Below are 19,272 nucleotides of genomic sequence, written 5' to 3'. Positions count from 1 at the left end.
AGCAACACCAATCTGATTTCTACTATCTGTCTATGACAGCGCTCTACCATACCATTTTTTCAGAAGTATGAGGATACGAGTATCAATGCCTGATGCCAAATTTTTGTAGAGTTAGATCAAAGCTTCGAAATTCACCACCACCATCACTGTGAAGTTGTTTGATTTTATTCCCTAACTGTAACTCAACATGTTGTTTGAAGGAGAGAAATGCAAACAAGGCATCAACTTTGTTTTTGAGAAAATATATCCAAGAATGTCTTGAGTAAGCATCGACAAATGAGATATAATACTGAAAACCAGTTGAAAAACAATTAGCAGGGTCCCATAGATTAGTAATAACAAGATCAAGTGGAGCAGAATATGCAGATGTAGTTGAAGAGAATGACAATTTGTGACTCTTTCCAAGAACACACGCATTACATATGGAAGCAAACTCATTAGTACAAGGCACACTAATATTACATGACCGTAATGTTGGGAAATGTGCTCATATTGTAGTAAACATGTAGCTATTTTCTATTTCTTTGAAGGATGAATAAATAAATAAAGTTAATTTCACATTTCACTATTATGTCTTTTGTATTTTTTGCCTTTCATATTTTGCATGCATAGTGAAATTGTGACAAGTAAATATTAGCTCATTGATTGTCTAAGTTGAAACTGAAGATAAGTGGCATTGTAAGAACGTTTACACTACGAGAAAGACAACTTACTTTATTAGATAATCTAAATGAGTCTGTAATCCCATAAAAGAATCAAAGTGAGCATTCGATTCAAATACTGATAAGGATTATTATGTCGTCTACAATTCCAATTGGGGAGATGGCTAGTCTTGGCTATTGGAGCAGTTGACTCACGGGTAGAGACATAGATGTATTCATTGGTAGAATAATGCATTGGACTGGACCCAAGATGAATTAATTCTAAATTCGTTTGTGAATTAAATCACTTGTGACACTCATGGTGTGATTTACCTAAATCCTAATTTAGTCACTAATCATGCGCATGTAACTCATGTGCTTTAATATAAGTGGAGACTTATACTCTAAAGATGATCGAGCTCATAGCCGGTATGTTAGATACATGACTTGTGTATGTCATGGTTTTACTATCAACAGTGGAATTCATAGCTCAATTAAAGAGTTAATAATATCCTCTCATTGGCATTGTGTGGATTGATAAATATGAAACGTGGCCACAGGTTGTTTGTTCTTGAACGAGCAATTTATCACAGTCATTTGTTAACAGTGATCGTATTAATCATTAAGAAGACACAATAATGACAATGAGATAAAATAAGATTGTATTTAGTGAACGGATTTAACTCAAAGGAATCAAGGATATCATATGAGGGTAACACACACATGACGAGGTAATTGGACAAAGCAGTTAGATGAATTGCTTTCGTGAAAAGTATACAATAAGGAGTTTTCAATCATGGTACTTCTTATAGACTGACTCCATGATTAAGTAATTGTGAATTATCGAAATGATGCTTTTTGACATAATTGTAATTACTAGAGCCTAATTGTATATGTTCGATTGGCCCCTCCGCTAGCTCAACAAAAGCTCGGGCAGACTGCATTTGAATCAGAAGAAAAGTCTACAACTTTAGAAATAATTTAATTGAGTCGATTTATTCGATGTGGAATTAAATTAAGTGGTCGTGAGAATTGTTCAACTAGAGAATTTGATTAAAGAATTTTCTTGAAAAATTAATTTGGAAAATCTAAGTGATTTTTGGAAAAATTAATTTTGATCAAGTAAAATTAAATTAATCAAATTAATTAAAATTAATATGATATTTTTGAAAATTAATTTTCAAGTCAGACAATTAACCCAATAGGTAATTGAACTTGAAAATTAGACCTGAGATAGTAAATTGGGCCCAAGAGCCCAAAATCGAGACCAAGACCCAAAAACTGGTCGAACCGAACCCGGTATGTGAAATCGTGCCGACAATCCAACTGGTGGCTAGACTGAACCAATTGGGTCGCCACTGAGCCGGACCAAACCGGCAATAGCTGAATTGACTCAGGGTGCCGTAAAGGTGTTGTACTTGCATCACTAAACACGGTAGTGCTGGCAGTATTCTGGTGGCCGGCGGCGGTTGGTCTTCGGTGGTTGAGCAGTGGAAGAGTTACACTCCTACTGTGACTCTACCAGAGAATTTGATTTCAGATTAACTATTCAAAAAATAATATTATTTAATAATTTAATATTAAATTTAATATAATACTTATCTTAATAGTATTTTATTAATTTATTATTAAAGTAATTTTCTTAATATTAAATTTAATTCAATATTTATCTTGTAGATAAATATTCTATTATTTTAATAAGATTTAATATTAAATTTAATCTAATATTTATTTTGATAAATATTATATTAATTTAATATTAAAGTGATTAAATTTAATTATAGTTGAACTCTCTAAACTCTCCTATTTAAAAAGAGCATTGGGTTATTATTTTACATACACTTGAATTCAAAAGAAAGTTGAAAAGAGAAAATTCTCTGAAAAGATTATTTCAAAAAATTTCTAAAGATATTTTTTTAATTTACAACTTGACCTAAAAATTTAGAAAAATTACGAAATTACCCCAATGATAATTTTTGTGAGAAAATTTCTGATTTGAAGCGAGTTCACGGCAGACGTGACCTTGAGGATAGCCGAGAGGACTACTCGGCCAAAGCGCTCATCCTAGATGAATCGAAAAGGTACAATTTTGATTAAGTGTTTATTACTTTAAATATCACAACTATGATCTTATTTTAGAAAAATTTTTAGAACTCTGTTTTTTGTAAATTTATTTTCCACTTTGTTTTCCAAACCCGATTTTTCAACACGTAACGCATTATGTAATACAACAACAAAGGAATGACCAAGGCGATGATGCCGTCGGGTAAGTTTTAAATTGAACATGGAACTCATAGAACTTGAAGAACCATCATCTGTAGTTGGTGCTCCAGCTTGCATACGAACCTAGGAGCTATATTATTGGAAGCAGTAAAAGCAAAGTTGTCAAGAGTTGATGGGAGCAGTCGATAAAAGACCATTCACCTCAGGCCTTGAAGCAAAATCCTGTGCGTGACCAGGTCCTTTACATAACAACAGGAAGGATGAAATTTAAAGAAAACCTTGGTATCTTTCACAAATTTGGACACAGATAAAAGATTCTTGTAAATGGCAGGAACATACAACAAATTCTTGATAGGTAACTGATGTGAACCAAAATAGAAAGAAGACTCACCAACATGAGAGATGGAGGTGGAGTTGTAATTGCCAACAACTACTTGACAAGAACCATTGTATGGGCGACAACTCACAAACTAAGTAGGACCACTAGTAAGGTGAGCAGCGGTGCCGCTGTTAGGATACTACGCCGAGTCACCAACTATACAAGAAGTAACATGTGGGGAGCAAGTAACTGCTTACATCAGGAGTTGATCTCCAGCAGACGATATATTAGAAGAAAAATCAATTTGATGTGTGCCAGAGTAAGGAACATGTGTCTCAAACCTAGAACTCATAGAAAAGCCTTGATCCAAGTAACATATATGGGCTGAAGGAAACCCAAAACCAACAAGACGTGAGGATCCAGTAGAATGCACCAAGCCCGATCTGGATTGAGAAACTCAGGGTTATAATCATGATAAGAAGAATCGTAACGGTAAAAACAACGACGAGCCACGTGGCCGATCTTGCCACAGATTTGGCATTGTGGTCTCGACGGGCCACCAAAACAAGCATGCTTGCGTTCGCGAGAAAAAATAGGCGCACGGTTGGATCTGGAAGACTGAGGAGTTTTACCAGTATAAAGAGGAAGAGACGGCGTTGAGGATCTGCCAATCGTCACCTAAGAAATGTGAGTTTGTTGACGGGTCTCAGCATCCAATAGAGCCGTTGTGATACCCTAGAGATCAACCGAAACTCGACTAGTGGTGATAATAGAAACGACATGGTTAAATTTCGGTGGAAGTCCATTTATAATGGTCTATTGATGTTCTTTCATGGAAACACAATGACCGCAACTCTCCAAACAATCGCAAAGATGCTTAATTCCAGCCAAATAAGCAGACATAGAAAGATAAACTTTCTTGAAGTTATGTAAAAGGGAACGACACCGCATACCTTTGGTGGTAGATTGTGTGCCAAAGATTCTAGTCAGCGCTTCCCAAAGAGTAAATGCCGACGACGAACTGCCAATCAACTGATTGTGGAGAGATGCACTCACAGTGGAGAGTAGCCAAGCGGAGAGTGTCGAGTCTTGCTCTTCATACTGAGCAAATGCCGAATTTTCAACCAAATGACCAATGGCATCATTGACCGTGCGAGGCGGAGCCATCAATGTATTGCTGCAGACGATGAGCTTTGAGGACAAGTAGCACATGTTGCTTCCAAGCCAAAAAATTGTTGTCATCAACAAGAGTTGCTACCTTGTGAGTAGCGAACGCAACAGGATTAAAATACCTCCCAGTTGTAGAATTGAAGGAACCTAAAGATTCCATCGCTGGAAGCAAGAAAAGAGAAAAAAAACACCTACTCTGATACCATAACAGAAACAAGAAATAAATTTGATTCATGACATTTGAGGTACAATGAGTGTGCTTTTACACACTGATTACAATAACAAGGCAGTAGCTACCTAATAGAAGATAACTAACTAATAGAAGATAGAACTAATTAATTGGAAGTAGTTAATCTGTTTAAGTAGTTACTGCTGATAGGTAAAGGGAAAAGTCCTAGTATTAAATTAATAAATTTTATAAATATTGAAGGCTAAATTTATTTATTTTTAAATTAGGACTAAATTGATAGAAGGTATAAATATTAAAAGCTACATTTATTATTACACTAATAATAAAGGCCATGTCGAACTTTCATTATACTTGATGGCAAGGTAGCTACAAAATCTAATATAAAAAATTTAATGACTAAATCGAAAAGCTTTTATTGTTGGTAGACCAAAATAGAAACTTTCATAGTGGAGTGACCATTATGTAGTTATCTAAGAAATAAATGGTCACATCAGCCAACGGTTTCAGATTTAATAACAAAGTAACTAAAAAACAAATTTGAAAAGTTTATTAATTGGATTAAAAATTTTTATAGTTTATTGACCTAATAAAAAACGCCGTAGAAACGGGGCAAATTACTAAAAAAAGCCCTTTTTTTTTTAAAATTTACCGAAATGGGCCCAGTATTTTATTATTTATCGGAATGGGCCATTTTCTCCGAAATCGCGTCCACGTCAGCGCGATGTCAGGGGATGTGTCAGAACATCGCGTCCACGTCAGCGCGCTTTACTTATGTGGACACAAATCGCGCCTACGAGGACGCGATTTGCTGACGTGGATGAACAGTTTATGTTTTTTAGCTTGGAAAACTTTGAAAGGCCATAACTTTTGGCTCGATTGTCCGATTGAGATGATTTTTTTTATTTCGAATAACTTTTCGAGATCTACGCGCTGACAAACAGCTGAAGGCGGTTTGCCGAAATTTTCATCGAAAAAGATCCTTTTTTGCCCCTAAATTTTGATTTTTTCGGTTTAAAATTAAATTTTGAAACATTCAAATCATTATTTTCCTTATTTATTTGAAGTAAACACCGGATTTTTTTTTTACAGAATTGTTGTATTATTTTTTTTATTTGACACATGTATGGAATAGGTCCGATAAATCGTTAGAACGTAAGTAATATAATTAAGATAATAACAGTATTCCTATAATATGTTAATTAATTAGTTTAGCTTAGTTGGTTAAGATGCTTGTTTTTTCCTTAGTTCAAATCTTGTTGGTAACAATTTTGAATCTTTTTGTACTTGTTGCTATTGATGTAATATTGAAGAGTTTATTGATTAAAAAATAAATACAAGTACAAAAGATTCAAAATTTATTTTTCAAAATACCAAAAAGCCCTATATTTTTAAAATTTATCGAAATGGGCCGGTATTTTATTTTTTGACCGTTGGAGTCTTTTCACACGCTAGCGAAATCGCGTCCATCGGCATGAGATGTCGACGTGAAGGAAATCGCGTCCTTGAGAGCGCGATTTCCTTCCACATCAAGATCTCGCTACGACGTGGACGCGATTTCTGACGCTGCACTCGACATCACGCTGACGTGGACGCGATTTCCCGAAAAAAGGACCATTCCGGTAAATAATTAAAAAATAGGCCAATTTCGGTAATTTTTAAAAAAAAGGCTTTTATTGGTAAATTACCCGTAGAAATGACTAATTAGATTAATGACCCTTAATTTTTATATCTACATGTAAAAAACCTATTATTTTTAATTATGCAAGCACGTCTTTCATCTCATCAAACCGACAATTATATCGTAACCAGGTATAAAAAGGATAAATTTTCTCCACATGTGTTTAAGTGAAAGAAAAACATAATATTAGAAAAAAATATTTGATACATAAGAGTTTTAAAACTTTAGGGTTGATAATTTTTTAAGGGTATAATAAAATATTAAAAGAATAAATATTTAAAAAAATACATGTCATTTATTTCGTGCACTACTTTATTCCACACAACCTTAAAAATTAAAATAAATATATGTTTTTAATATTTTACTATTATCAACCTCTAGCTTTATTTATTTATGATGTCTAAAAATTTCATTGACAATGTACTAAATAAATTCCATATGAAAAGAAAAAATTTTAGAAATATAGTAAAAATTTTTAAAAAATAATATTAAAAAATCTATTTATGTAGTCAATATTAAAAAAATTGCAGTTTCATTAAAATGCATCTCCTTGGAATGTTGCCTGACAAAAATAAATAAATAAATACGGTATAAATTGTGACAAACTTGGCACCAAATGTGATTTTGTTTTTCTTTTTACGTTGCAGCCACTTGCTGCTCCTGCAATGGTAGTGGAATGGCAGGCCTCCAACTTGTACCGTCTGGAGAATCCATAAGAGCAATTCCAACAACAGCTAAATCTTTTCTAATTGCATCTGATTTTTCGTAGTCTTTGTTCTTTCTTGCCTCGCTTCTTTCCTCTATTTTCTGCAAAATTTTGTCTTCGGTTAGCTTCGCCCGCTTTAGTGCCATTTCTCTCAGCTGCTGCAGTGCCTGCAGATTCAAAATATAGGCCAAGAGCATATGGTTACATAAAGGAATTGCATCAACAACATCCATGTGAAATTGTGTAAACTGATTGGCTAACAGAAGAAGATTAGACGTTATTGAAAGCAGTCTTTACCTCAGAGTAACTTGTTGGCATCAGCCCCAGCACACTTAGAACATTCCTAATTATCTTTTCTAAAGCAGCCACCGATTCTATCCGCATTGCCTGCTTCTTCCCCTGAAAGGATTCCTCATATCAATTCTAAAGAATAACTGGCCCCTAATTCAGAAGGACTCAACAGTTCAATATGGGTTCATCTTCCATTCATCCCTGGAATGGCTCAGGTTGTGGATAGTAATTTATGATTCTGTGTTTGGGGCCATGCTTTGCTTATGGTTAAACTACAGATAAGCTATTTGAAATTGAACATAAAATGCACTAAATTAATCATCTTAAAACCTGATACCTTACGAGTATGTAGTAGATCATTGATGGTTTTCAATGGGTCAGATAATGCTGCCAAAACAACTGGAGTATGGAGATCATCAGACATGGAAGTCGAAAAGTCATTATGGAACTTGTTGATGACATTCAAAGTCTCAGGCGGAATGGACTCCTGAAGCCCTTTGTCATGCTGGCTCAGAACATTTTCACAATCGTGTAGTGTCTGCAGACAATGGGATTACATTACAAATGACAGAGCAGGAAATAAGCTTTCATCAAATAGTAATCAACAGAATGGATCATATCAAAGAAGCTAAACTAGTTCCCAGTGTTATTTTGTACATAAGCCTATTGTCGCAGATCCTTCAACATCAGTCTTAATGAAGTTGCTGCCTGTATCAGCTCCGAAATTTATGCATCTCCAAAAGGAAAAGCTGTATCATAAACTAAAAGACAAAGTAACACTAGCTGTATTAACCGTGGCAGATTAAACTAGACAGCAATAAAAAACCACTAAGGGAAGGAATATGATTGACAAGATTCATTGGTCCAACAACTTGTACAGCTTATATTTTTGCAAACTTAAATACACACATGCATGCATAGAGAGCAAAGAAGAGACTGTGCTACCTGATAAATGTAGAAAATACGTTCTGAAGCACTTTCAAGTAGCACATCAGAGTAGTTGATTGGAGATCGATAGTGGGTTCCCATTAAGAAAAGTCTCAAAGCCAATGGATGATAAAGATCCATAACCTGAGAAACAGTGAAAAAGGTTAGCAACATAAGGATCCTAACAAAGTTATTATTTACTTAAAGGAAAATAGAAAGTGTCAAAGACGATCACCACAAACCTACCTCCCTAATTGTGAAGAAGTTTCCTAGCGATTTGGACATTTTCTCAGAGTCAACAGTGACAAAGCCATTGTGTATCCAGTAGCTTACATTGCTCTGTTTACATGCAGCACAACTTTGAGCAATTTCATTTTCATGGTGAGGAAACACAAGGTCCATCCCTCCACCATGTATATCAAAAGAGTAACCCAAATAAGCGGCACTCATGGCACTGCACTCAATATGCCATCCAGGTCTTCCAGGCCCCCATGGACTCTCCCAAAAAGGCTCCCCTTCTTTTGCGGACTGCAAAAATTCAAATGATATTAAAGAAAAGAAAAAATACTATGTAAAGTTGAAAATTATAACAAAGCCAGCTTGGTGGTAAGCATAAATATAACATACGGGATTCCTATCTAAAGCATAAAATTGGCAAAGTTGACATAAATTCAAGATAAAGAATAATAATTAGGCTCGATTGAATCACAAGTTGATTATAATTCTTAAGTATGTACTGCAAAAGATTTTTTAGATACCAACCTTGAAGATGTTTTTGGGATATATCAATTTCGCAAAACTGAAACTTAGAATAAAAACAAGAAAAAATTGCATTTCGAAGTAATATTTATTTATCATCTCATGGCATGAAACCATTTTAACATCTTCAGTCCCACCAAAATTTACAAGTACCATTTAGGATACCATGGGCTGCTTGATCCATCCTGCTCTTTAACAACGTAGGTTGAGTATCAATCACCCAAAGTTCCCAATTTATCCATACCTGGTTGGGTGCAAATAATGAAGTGAAACTACAACTTAATCTACGCAGAGTCAGGTACGTTATGTGATAGAACGTATTTTCTACTTCAGATGATAGAATATTATAAATGCATGACACAAATCACATTATTTCTCATAAAGCTTGCCTTCCATAATGCAAAATCAGCTGGATTTCTCTTCCTTGAGTCAACAGCAACACGCTCCCCAGCTCGATTATCTTCTAATTTCCGACCAGATAATTGGCCATACTCTGGAAAGTTTTCCACCGAGAAGAAAACATCACCTTCAACTCTGTAGGCATATCCGTTATCTACAATCTGTTCAAGGTCAATAGTAGATTAAAAGAAAAATCAGCTAAAGCAGAACTCAAACGGAACTTTAAGTTAAGCAAAAATGTCTAATTGAGATTGTGAGGCATTGGTTAAACAGGTCAATTGTAGTACTTATGTTGCAAACAAAGGTTCTAATCTATAACAAATGTAAGATTCACATTCCAAAAATATAACATACACGATTTTTTTTCCCCTCCTTCCCTAGAAAACTTCCTTCTTCTTAAAGATTAGCAAATAACTAACATAAAGAACATGAAATGATAAACAAAATTATGAATTATGTTCGATACTTCTATAATAAACAATGTTACACCATGAATTTAAAACAAGATGTATTACTGAGTATTTACATCATTCCCAGCACGTTTGAGTGTTTCAAGGACACCCGTCATAAGGCAATATGCAAACAATGCAATGTAAAATTATTACAGATAACAACTTCGGCAACCATTACCAGTATACCATGCCAAAGAAAAAAATTAATTGCCAATGAGTAAGAAAACCTACAATCAATCAATCATTAGTCCAGAAACTACCTGCTTGATCATGTCAATGATATGAGGCATGTGATCTGACACACGAGGTTCAACAGAGGGGGGCAGACATTGAAGATGCACCATATCTTGAATGAACTCATCACAGTATCGTCTGCTCAAACTGATCGGATCCTCCGCCAATTCTTTTGCTCTAGCAATTATCTACAGAATTTTAGAAAGTGCAGACTCAGCTATCCTGTCATATCAATTAAAAGAAAACAGTCGGCATTCAAATATAAAGGTGAAGGAAAAGAAAATAACTTTAAAGATGTTTTTGCAAGCACTGGCAATACAAGATGAAAAATCACATGAACTTTTGTCATGCAAATTAGCAATAACAACAAAAATCTAAACTCATTTGTTACTTAAAAATATCTACCAAAGAAATGGAATGCCCTCCAAAAATTGAAAATCCCTTTTCTTATTACTTTTACTGAAAAACATCCAAATATAAAAGCAAGCAACATTTTAAACTTAAAAAACAAAAAAGTTTACCTTTATATAGAATAATTATGTTAAAAAAAACAATTTTACCTTTACCTTCATTCTTTCGAAAGCATTTTAATAAAGGCATAGTCAAAGTAACAAACTTAAACTTAAGGTTTACAGACACTACATTCAACAATCATACACACACACTAAAACAAGCCAACCTCAGAATTTGTCAAAGGGCAAAAATTTGAAGCTAAAAAGTACAGAGTGCTATGTGAGTGTGTGATATACATACAAATACATGTAGCGTGTGTAAACTGACCTTGTCATCAACATCGGTGAAATTCCGAACATAGCAAACTTCATAGCCCAAATGCTTAAGATATCTGCCTAATTCCACAATTTCAAATCATTAAAAAATCAAATTTCTAATTAGTAGTCATGGTCTCAATCCAATCACAATAAACTTGAAAGTTTTACTTAATCAATTTGGAAAGACAGAGAAGGAAGACCTGTAAAGAACATCGAAAGTTACATAGACACGAGCATGCCCAATGTGGCTGAGATCGTAAGCGGTAACACCGCAAACGTACATCCCCACTTTACCTTCAACTTTGGGCATAAACAATTCTTTCTTTTTACTCATCGTATTGTGCAGCCACAGCTCCGATGATGGACTGCCAGGCTGTTGATTGCCGTCCATTTTGTCCAATGTTGTGCCATTGATTAACGGCTGTGATGATGGACTCAACGAGCTGAAACAACGACGGATTGGATTTCTACGTTTTGGGTTATTGAAAGAGTGAGTCCTGAGTTGGACCGAGCGGAGTGAGTTGGGAAACGAAGAAAATCGGATGGAGAAGAGAGGTTTGTTGCACTTCAGGAGAGTGCCCATTAGCTAATTGCTCTGCTTCGAGGTTTCTGGGGCTGAGTTTTCTTGTTATCTACAGAGCTGTTAGGGTACATAACACTCGCACCGAATCATTTGCATTATACATCCCTCCAACGCACCGTTTCAATGTCCGTTATTTCTGAAAATTAATCCAGTGGTTACACCAGTTTTATTTTCCCCACCAACACCAACCTAGAGGTGTCCATGGGCGGGGCGGCCCGGGGCGGGGCGGGGCGGCCCGGCCCCGCCCGACAGTTCGTCCGAAATATGGGAGGATTCGAATAAAAATATAGGCCCGAAATATGAGTTTGGGCAAAAAAGAGGCCCGTTTAAAAAACGGGCCGGGCCTCAAGCACCACTTTTTTGTCCGGGCCCGGCCCGAATATAATAAATAAATATATATTTTTTTAATTTTTAATTTTAAAATATTTTTAAAATATTTTTTTATTTTTTATTTTTAAAATAAAATTTTGGTGTTTATTAAAAAATGGGCCGGGCTCGGGCTTATGAATTTTTCCCGATCTGGGCTGGACAAAATTTCAGGCCCATATTTTGAGTCGGGCCGGGCCCGGGCCTAGGATGTGGGCTGAAATTTTTTTTGGGCTCGGCCCGGCCCGGCCCATGGACACCTCTACACCAACCCCTATAGTTGAATTTTCTTTAATGAAATAGTTTTGAATGTTATGAAATTACGATTTAAAATTTAAACAGTTTTCTTATCTGATTTTCTATACATATCGTCAGATTAATTTGGACCTAAGGTATATTTTTCTACTCATTGATGAATATTGATCATCGCACTTGATCACCAAATCGTCATTTAGAGCTCGCTAACCAAACTTTTTTACAAAACTTAATAGTGTAGTAACTTAAAATAAAAACTTTCAAATAGTTCAATAACAATTTTGTAACTTTTTAAAGTTGAGTAATCAAAATATATTTACTAATAATTTAGTGACTTTGGGTATAGTTTACATTTTCGATTTAACAATGGTTATAAAATAAAAAGAGTAAACTACAAACATGGTCTCTTATGTATGATTTAAATTATATTTTGGTTACTAAACTTTAAATTGTTACGTTTAATCACTAATGTTATCAATTTATAACATTTTAATCACTATGTCATTACCCGGAAGTGTGACGTACGGCTGTTATCTATAATTTTTATTATTTTTTTCTTTTCTCTCCCTTTTTTTCTCTTCTTCTTCTCCTCTTTTTCCTTGGTTAAAATTCCACCTGTTGATTCTTCAATGTTTAACAAGCTAAAAACCATTATTCTCCATCAACATCTTCATCATCATCAACAACACCCTTCCTTAGAATCTTGCTTACCCTAAACAATGGCCTGGTAGTTTAAACTTCTAAAGTGTCATTATAAGGGTTGAGAAAAATGGTGTTTTTACGTTTAACCCGCAGAAGTTTTTCTTGGATTCAAACACTTAAAACCATCCAACAACTTAATGATAGAGTTTCATGTTGATTCACATTCTTCATGTGGGCTCAGTAGAGCTGATAGCATTATGTGATTTCAATTTTATTGTTGCAATTCAGTATTGGATAATTATTACTCTTGTGATTGATTGAGTTATGTTTCACTTGATCAATTCAAGAAATTGATATGCTATAAATAGCCCATTTAAGCTTGGAAAAAATAGAATAAAGAAAGAAAACCCAACTATTCTTTCTTCTGCCTCGTGTCGTTCACTCATTTTCTTCATTTGTGACTCTTTTTTCTTGGTTTCCATCGGTCTCTTGCTCTTGTTATCAACATTCTTTCACTTGCCATTAACAAGCGTGATAGAGAAACAATTTTGAGTACTAAAGGAATCCAACAACAATAGACTCAATTAACACGGTATGATTGGAGACAACTTTTTATAAATTCCATTTCAACACCAACACACGTGATTGAAGATTATAAAATACAAAATATCACCACTCTCAATTACCTCACAAAAATAGAAAGTGCTTAAGGGTGTTTAATTGTTGTTTGGAATCCACCAAGAACAAGTAAACAAATGAAAGTCGTCGAAAGAACAAGTTTTGATTCAAATTGTTAACCTTTATATAGGTTATTTGGGACATCCCAAACATAAGAAACTTAAAAGCTAAGTATTTGTTTTAATACTCGTACTAATGACCAAATACATGTATCTAACCCTTAATTCATGTATGATTTCAAAATTCATGCCTTAATTAGCTAAAGAAATGTACTTAATGCACATACATTCTTTCATGCATTAATTCTTAATTCATGCATCTTACTTATTTAATGAAAGCATAGAATTTATTAAATGAGTTCAAAAGTCTTTTAAAAATCTTTCGTCCAAATTAAGTTTTTAAAATAGGGGTGAACGTTCGATCGAATTAAGTTAAAATTTTCGAGTTAATCGAGTTGGCGAGTTCTATTTTATCATCCTAACTCGATTTGAAATTTTTTTTTTTTTGAATTGAGTAGAGTGAAATGAAATTCGAGTCGAGTCGAATCGAATCAAATCGAATCGAATCGAGTGAAATTGTTCGAGTTAACTTAAAAAATTAAACATACCAAATTAAAATCTTGTTAGAGTATAACTAATTACATGTTATAACACATACATTTGAAACCATATATATTTGAAAACTTTTTCAAAGCAAAATAATAAAAAGAAATACTTTAGTATAATAAACTTAATAAGAGAGACAAATTTGTTCATTTTCAAAAATGATAGGGACCAAAAGATTGTTTACACCAGTCCATTATTCGAATTATTTGAGTTATTAGAATTGTAAAGTTCAACTTGACTTGAACTCGAAACTCAAATTACTTATTCGGATTGACTCGAATAATTAGAACAACTTAATTCGATTAATCGAAATTTGAATTTTTTTAATTTTGTTGAATCGAATCGAATCAAATTTTGCTCAACCCTATTTCAAAGCCTAAAATATTTCTAACTTCATCTTTTTCAATTTGGCCCAAAGTAGCCAGTAATTCGATAGATGCTCCTGCATCATTCCCTTCTAGATGGGAAAATTAATCTTCATCTTCCTGATGAACGTCACGATAAGGTGTTAAATCTAAAACGTTGAAGGTGGAGGAAACAACATAATCTTCTGGAAGAGTAATTTTATAAACATTTTCTCCATCCCTTTCAAGAATTCTAAAGGGTCCTTCAGCCCTAGGTTGTAACTTGGACTTTATTTTGCTTGGAAATCTTTCTTTCCTCAAGTGAATCTACACTAAGGCTTAGTTAGGATGGGCAGTATGTTTACTCTGGTGAGGTTAAAAACAATGATGGCGGTGAGATTAATTACTATAGCGATGAGATTGGATACTATAGTAGTGAGATTAGAAACAATTGTGAGGTATGTGTTTGGATTCAAACGCAATTGTAGCGGTGAGAATAGAAAATAACTATTAAGGACATCAGATTAGAAATGATATACAATAAATAATAAATAAAAATATTGAAAACCTTTACATCAAGATATGAAAAGTTAAAAAAAATAAATAATTTTTAATTTTTAATTATAAAAAATACATATTAAATTTAATATTAAGATTGTATATATTAAATTAATAATATTATTTGAAATTCTTAAATAAAAAATTAGATGTAAAAGGATAAAAGAAAAAGTAAAAAGCATGGACGAAAAGGTACTTTCCATCTTTCAAATGGAGTTGCAAATTCTCACTGCATGTAAAACCTCCAATGGCGCCAGTGATACTATAACATGATGAGAAGACTCCAGTGTGGCAATGGGTAAAATCCAAACACCAATATCAGTGCGATTGATTTCAAAAAATGATCTAAACGCACTGAAACGGGAAATTATTTGTATCCAAAGGAAGCCTAAATCTTCTTCTTTAAAAGCAACTTGCCTTTGATGCTTATTTGGTTGATTTTTATGCTGTTCGTGATGCTTCAGAATATTTTGCCTTACCTTCTCATGTTGCTTCTTCAAAAGCTTAACCTCTCATCAGCTTCCTCGTTGAATTATAAGCGAATTGAGTTGTTCAACTTTGGAAGAATTATAAGCGAATTCAACTTGTGGCAAAAGTAAATTTCATTCATTGAGATTATTCTTAATCAAGCTCTTAAGGATGTTTCCCATGTTAGGGGTGAGTGTTTTATCGAATTTAGTCAAATTGAGTGAAAAAATTTTGGAGTTAGTCGAGTTGACATGTCTTATTTTATCATCTTAACTTGATTTAATTTTTTTCTCGAATGGACACAAGTAAAATGAAATTCAAGTCGAATCGAATGAAATTGTTCGAGTTAAATTTAAAAAGCTAAACATGCCAAAAAAATTTGTGTCACAATATAATTAATTTCATAAATTTGAAGCCATGTATATTTGAGAACTCTTTCAAAGAAAAACAAGAGAAAAAATAGAATACTTTAGTATGATAAATGCAACACCACATACTCGGCCCGATTGCCGAGTCCGAGCTATGAAATGTCACAATCATTACCGGTGAAACTAACATCATATAATCATGACACGATCATTCAAACATGCAATTAGATATAAATCACATTCACATTACTCTATTTAATCATTCTTGGGCCCCACATGAGCTTACGAAAGCTCTTTTGCTAACCCAGGGGTAGTTTAGGATCAAATTGTAAAGTTTTCAAAGTTTCGGATTGACGTCATGGCTTTGAGCATCTCGACGTCGCGACGTCACTCACTGTCAACCCATGTTGCGATGTTGAAATATCGAGGTTGTGACGTTGCCCTGTATTGGCAACTTAGCACTTCGGTACCTATTGATAAGTGATAAAAGTAACATATTTTAATCACGTTCTTAATTCATTTTCGGATTATTATTTATGCAAATTAGTGAATTTTATGCTCCTAATATTTTGAATTTATGTGTTTATACTTAGAAGAGCAAAAAGAGCAAAAAACGAGCGAAAATTGAACAAATAGAGCTGATTTCAGAGTCATACAGCATGGGCCTTCCCACACGGGCTGGACATATAGCCGTGTGAGCCACACAGGCTGGACACATCGTCATGTGCCAGACTATGTCAATTTCGTGACTTGCATCCCAAACACACGAAAAAACACAATTTTTAGGCTTTCTGAGCATTCTAAAGTCTATAAATATCATATAGAAGAAGAGAGAAGGAGGCCATCAGAGAATATCGAAGAAAACAACTCGAAGAACGCCATTGGAGCCAACTCTGAAGCGGATTTCCATCAAGATTGAAGACCTCCTTTTAATTTCTCTTGAAGTTTTTATGAGTTTCTTTATTTCTTGTGGTTATTTTGACTTTGGGATGTTTTTATTCACAATTATGAACTAAATCCTTAAATACCTAGGGAGGATGAACCCTATGATGAATTCTATTATTTAATTTCTGTTTTATGCAATAAATATTTGAGTCTTGTTCTCAGTTATGTGTGCTTATCTCTTGTTTTAATATTTTTGGGATATTATTTCATGTTTAATGTGCTTAAATTAGAGGAGGAAAAGTCTCTGTTTAATAGTAGATCTAGCATAATTAAGTGGAGTTGCATGCAATCCTAGAAATAAGACGACAATAATCTACCAGATTAGAGTCAAATATAATAGGGGAATCCATAGATCGAGTTAATGCGACAATAAGAGTTTTAATTAGAAAGAAATTTCAGTTAATCAACTGAGAGATAGTTGCTCTTACTTTCAAAAAAGATATTAGCATAATTTAGGGATTTCTTCGGATCAAGATACCAAGTGAATAAATCGTTTAAATCAGATTCAGAATAATAGATGAAGTCTAGGCGGATTCTTTCCTGGCTATTGTTTCTCTCATTGGTTATTATTCGATTATTTTCTTGATTCATTCCCTATTGAGTTCTTTAGTTAGATTAATTTAGTAAATCTTAGTTTAAAATAATCACTCCAATTTGTCGACTAAATAATAGGAAAACGGTAATTACTAATACTTTTAGTCCATGTGGATACGATATATTTACTCATCGTAGCTATACTATTTATTGATAGGTGCATTTGCCTTCGTCGTATTTTTAGTTAGTTTTGTGTCTATCACCTATTCATTTGCTTTCAAACCAACATCCACATGATATTTCTCAACCATTTACAAGAGCAATGTTATTAAACATGCCCATTTAAACCAATCCAAGTATGTAAACATCTAAAAACCATTCAAACTTATACAATTCAATCAATCAACTAGAAGCCATTTTCAAATTCAATCTAACTTAAAAGTTGTACAATTTAAAATTTTACCATTCAAATGGCTCTAATATGAATCACACAAGCATACATTCAAACTCATCTTATACTTAACATTCAAATCCACCATTTCTCAAGCAATTTATCAACTTGGCTAATCCAACCATCATACTTATAACCTTTAACATGCCAAAACATGCATAAATTTGATCACATACCAAGCCTATTATATTATAAGTTCAACCATTATCACATTTTCACAAAGACATTAACTCCAATTTGACCATTTACACAACAAAAGTCCTTATTTACATGCCACAATGTCTAGACTCAGAATGAACATATATCTACCATATTTTGATAGTGTGAGCTCCACTATTGATTCAATTCAGCAAGTTTCACAAGGTGTCGATCTATAAGAGAAGGAAAAACAACTAGAGTAAACATACCAATACTTAGTAAGTTCAAAATGGAAATACCATACTTACCTTGATCATTAAAAGTATAATATCTACTAATCATTTGGCATTCAACATGGCTATCCTTGGCATATAATGACATAATTAGACACATATCAACATTTCCAATCAAGTAAGTCAGTCATGTTTACATATCATAAGTAATATCACTAACCTTAAGGAAATCACTTGTCATATGCCAAGATATAAGCATATACTATTTCATTTCCAATTCACTTTCAAGTTTTCCATTACAATTTAATCCAATATCGCTCGATGGAACTATAGTAAAATGAAATTGGATATACGTGTGATTAAGTTGCTCACACAAGCTAACTTATATTAGGTTACCCGTCCGAGCTAAACCTAAAACACATATAACTCGAGAATTTGCAACGATTTTAGATCACATTATAACCTGAAAAATCCCTGATCAAGCGACATATAACCTTATTGACATGTCAAATGTATCCTAACATTTTACTAAGTTCACACAGGCATCATTTCCATATGTATGTCATTACCAATCCCTGTACATGATCATATAGTTCATTTACATGTCCTGTAATCAATCAAATTTCAAATTTGTGTCATGTACTATTACTTAATAACCAATAATCACATGAGATTTCAATTCAATCCATAATTAGCCTTACATGCCAAATTTGCTAGAATTCTAATTATATCTAACCATTTGTATATATATGAAATCAAACACAAAAGCATATACAACATAAAACAAACTAGTAAGTTCCACGTGAACTTACCTATTCAAAATGTGAAAAGAGAGGATACTTTAGAGACTAATTCGCAATTTTAGTTTTTCCGATTAATTTTACTTGATCCAATTTTTATCTATACAATTATTTTATATCACCAATCAATACCAAACATTTTCATATTATACCATGATATGCATGATTTCATATAATTATATTTTTGATTCCCTCATATTTTATAGTTTATTCAATTCAAGACGAACTCGGAATAAGCATAACTTTCGATTCTAGCTTTGATTAAAATCCAATTTCATAGATTCTCATTAGGGACCTTATATTTTCTTTTCTAATAGAATTTCATGACAAGTTTTACATATATTTAATTTGGTCTTTAATGTAACAAAGTTAACAAACAATCTAAATTAGCTTTATAGTCTAGTCCTTTTCATATTCTAAGCTTAAAATATATAAATTTCAAGTCTAATTCTTCAAGTTAAACAATGGCAACTTTCTAAAATTTTAACCGTTTCACAAATTGATACTTGGGCTAGCAAAATTAAGCTTTCATGACCTCAAATTTA

The 19,272-nt window shown here is 33.5% G+C and overlaps 1 protein-coding gene across 4 annotated transcripts; it reads right to left on the bottom strand.

The window, feature by feature from the left end:
- Positions 1 to 6,736: 6,736 nt before the first annotated feature.
- Positions 6,737 to 11,409, bottom strand: LOC105777624 (cysteine--tRNA ligase, chloroplastic/mitochondrial). Of its 4 annotated transcripts, none has more exons than XM_012600975.2 (9): positions 10,960 to 11,409; positions 10,770 to 10,833; positions 10,016 to 10,177; positions 9,294 to 9,464; positions 8,392 to 8,673; positions 8,164 to 8,289; positions 7,556 to 7,756; positions 7,225 to 7,326; positions 6,737 to 7,094 (listed from the first exon to the last, which is right to left on the bottom strand). In XM_012600975.2, exons 1-9 carry the CDS (start codon positions 11,340 to 11,342, stop codon positions 6,858 to 6,860), a joined length of 1,728 nt encoding a protein of 575 aa, XP_012456429.1. In that variant the 5' UTR covers positions 11,343 to 11,409; the 3' UTR covers positions 6,737 to 6,857. The 4 variants fall into 4 exon arrangements, with proteins under 4 accessions (XP_012456429.1, XP_012456430.1, XP_052478698.1 ...); XM_012600976.2 differs by having other exon boundaries at positions 10,770 to 10,837; positions 10,960 to 11,109; XM_052622738.1 differs by having other exon boundaries at positions 10,016 to 10,211; positions 10,960 to 11,045.
- Between the last annotated feature and the right edge of the window lie 7,863 nt (positions 11,410 to 19,272).

This window comes from Gossypium raimondii, chromosome 10 (assembly GCF_025698545.1).
Source record: "Gossypium raimondii isolate GPD5lz chromosome 10, ASM2569854v1, whole genome shotgun sequence".
NCBI classification, from domain to species: domain Eukaryota; kingdom Viridiplantae; phylum Streptophyta; class Magnoliopsida; order Malvales; family Malvaceae; genus Gossypium; species Gossypium raimondii.
The sequence above is the reverse complement of the archived record's forward strand: the minus strand, read 5'-3'. Positions and strand labels throughout refer to the sequence as shown.

Coding starts and splice junctions, on each gene's coding strand:
- LOC105777624 (XM_012600975.2), bottom strand. CDS start 11,342: ATGGGCACTCTCCTGAAGTGCAACAAACCTCTCTTCTCCATCCGATTT. Junction 9,465..10,015: donor TCATTGACATGATCAAGCAG/GTAGTTTCTGGA, acceptor GACCTTGAACAG/ATTGTAGATAACGGATATGC. Junction 8,674..9,293: donor CTGATTTTGCATTATGGAAG/GCAAGCTTTATG, acceptor GAATTTTTGCAG/TCCGCAAAAGAAGGGGAGCC.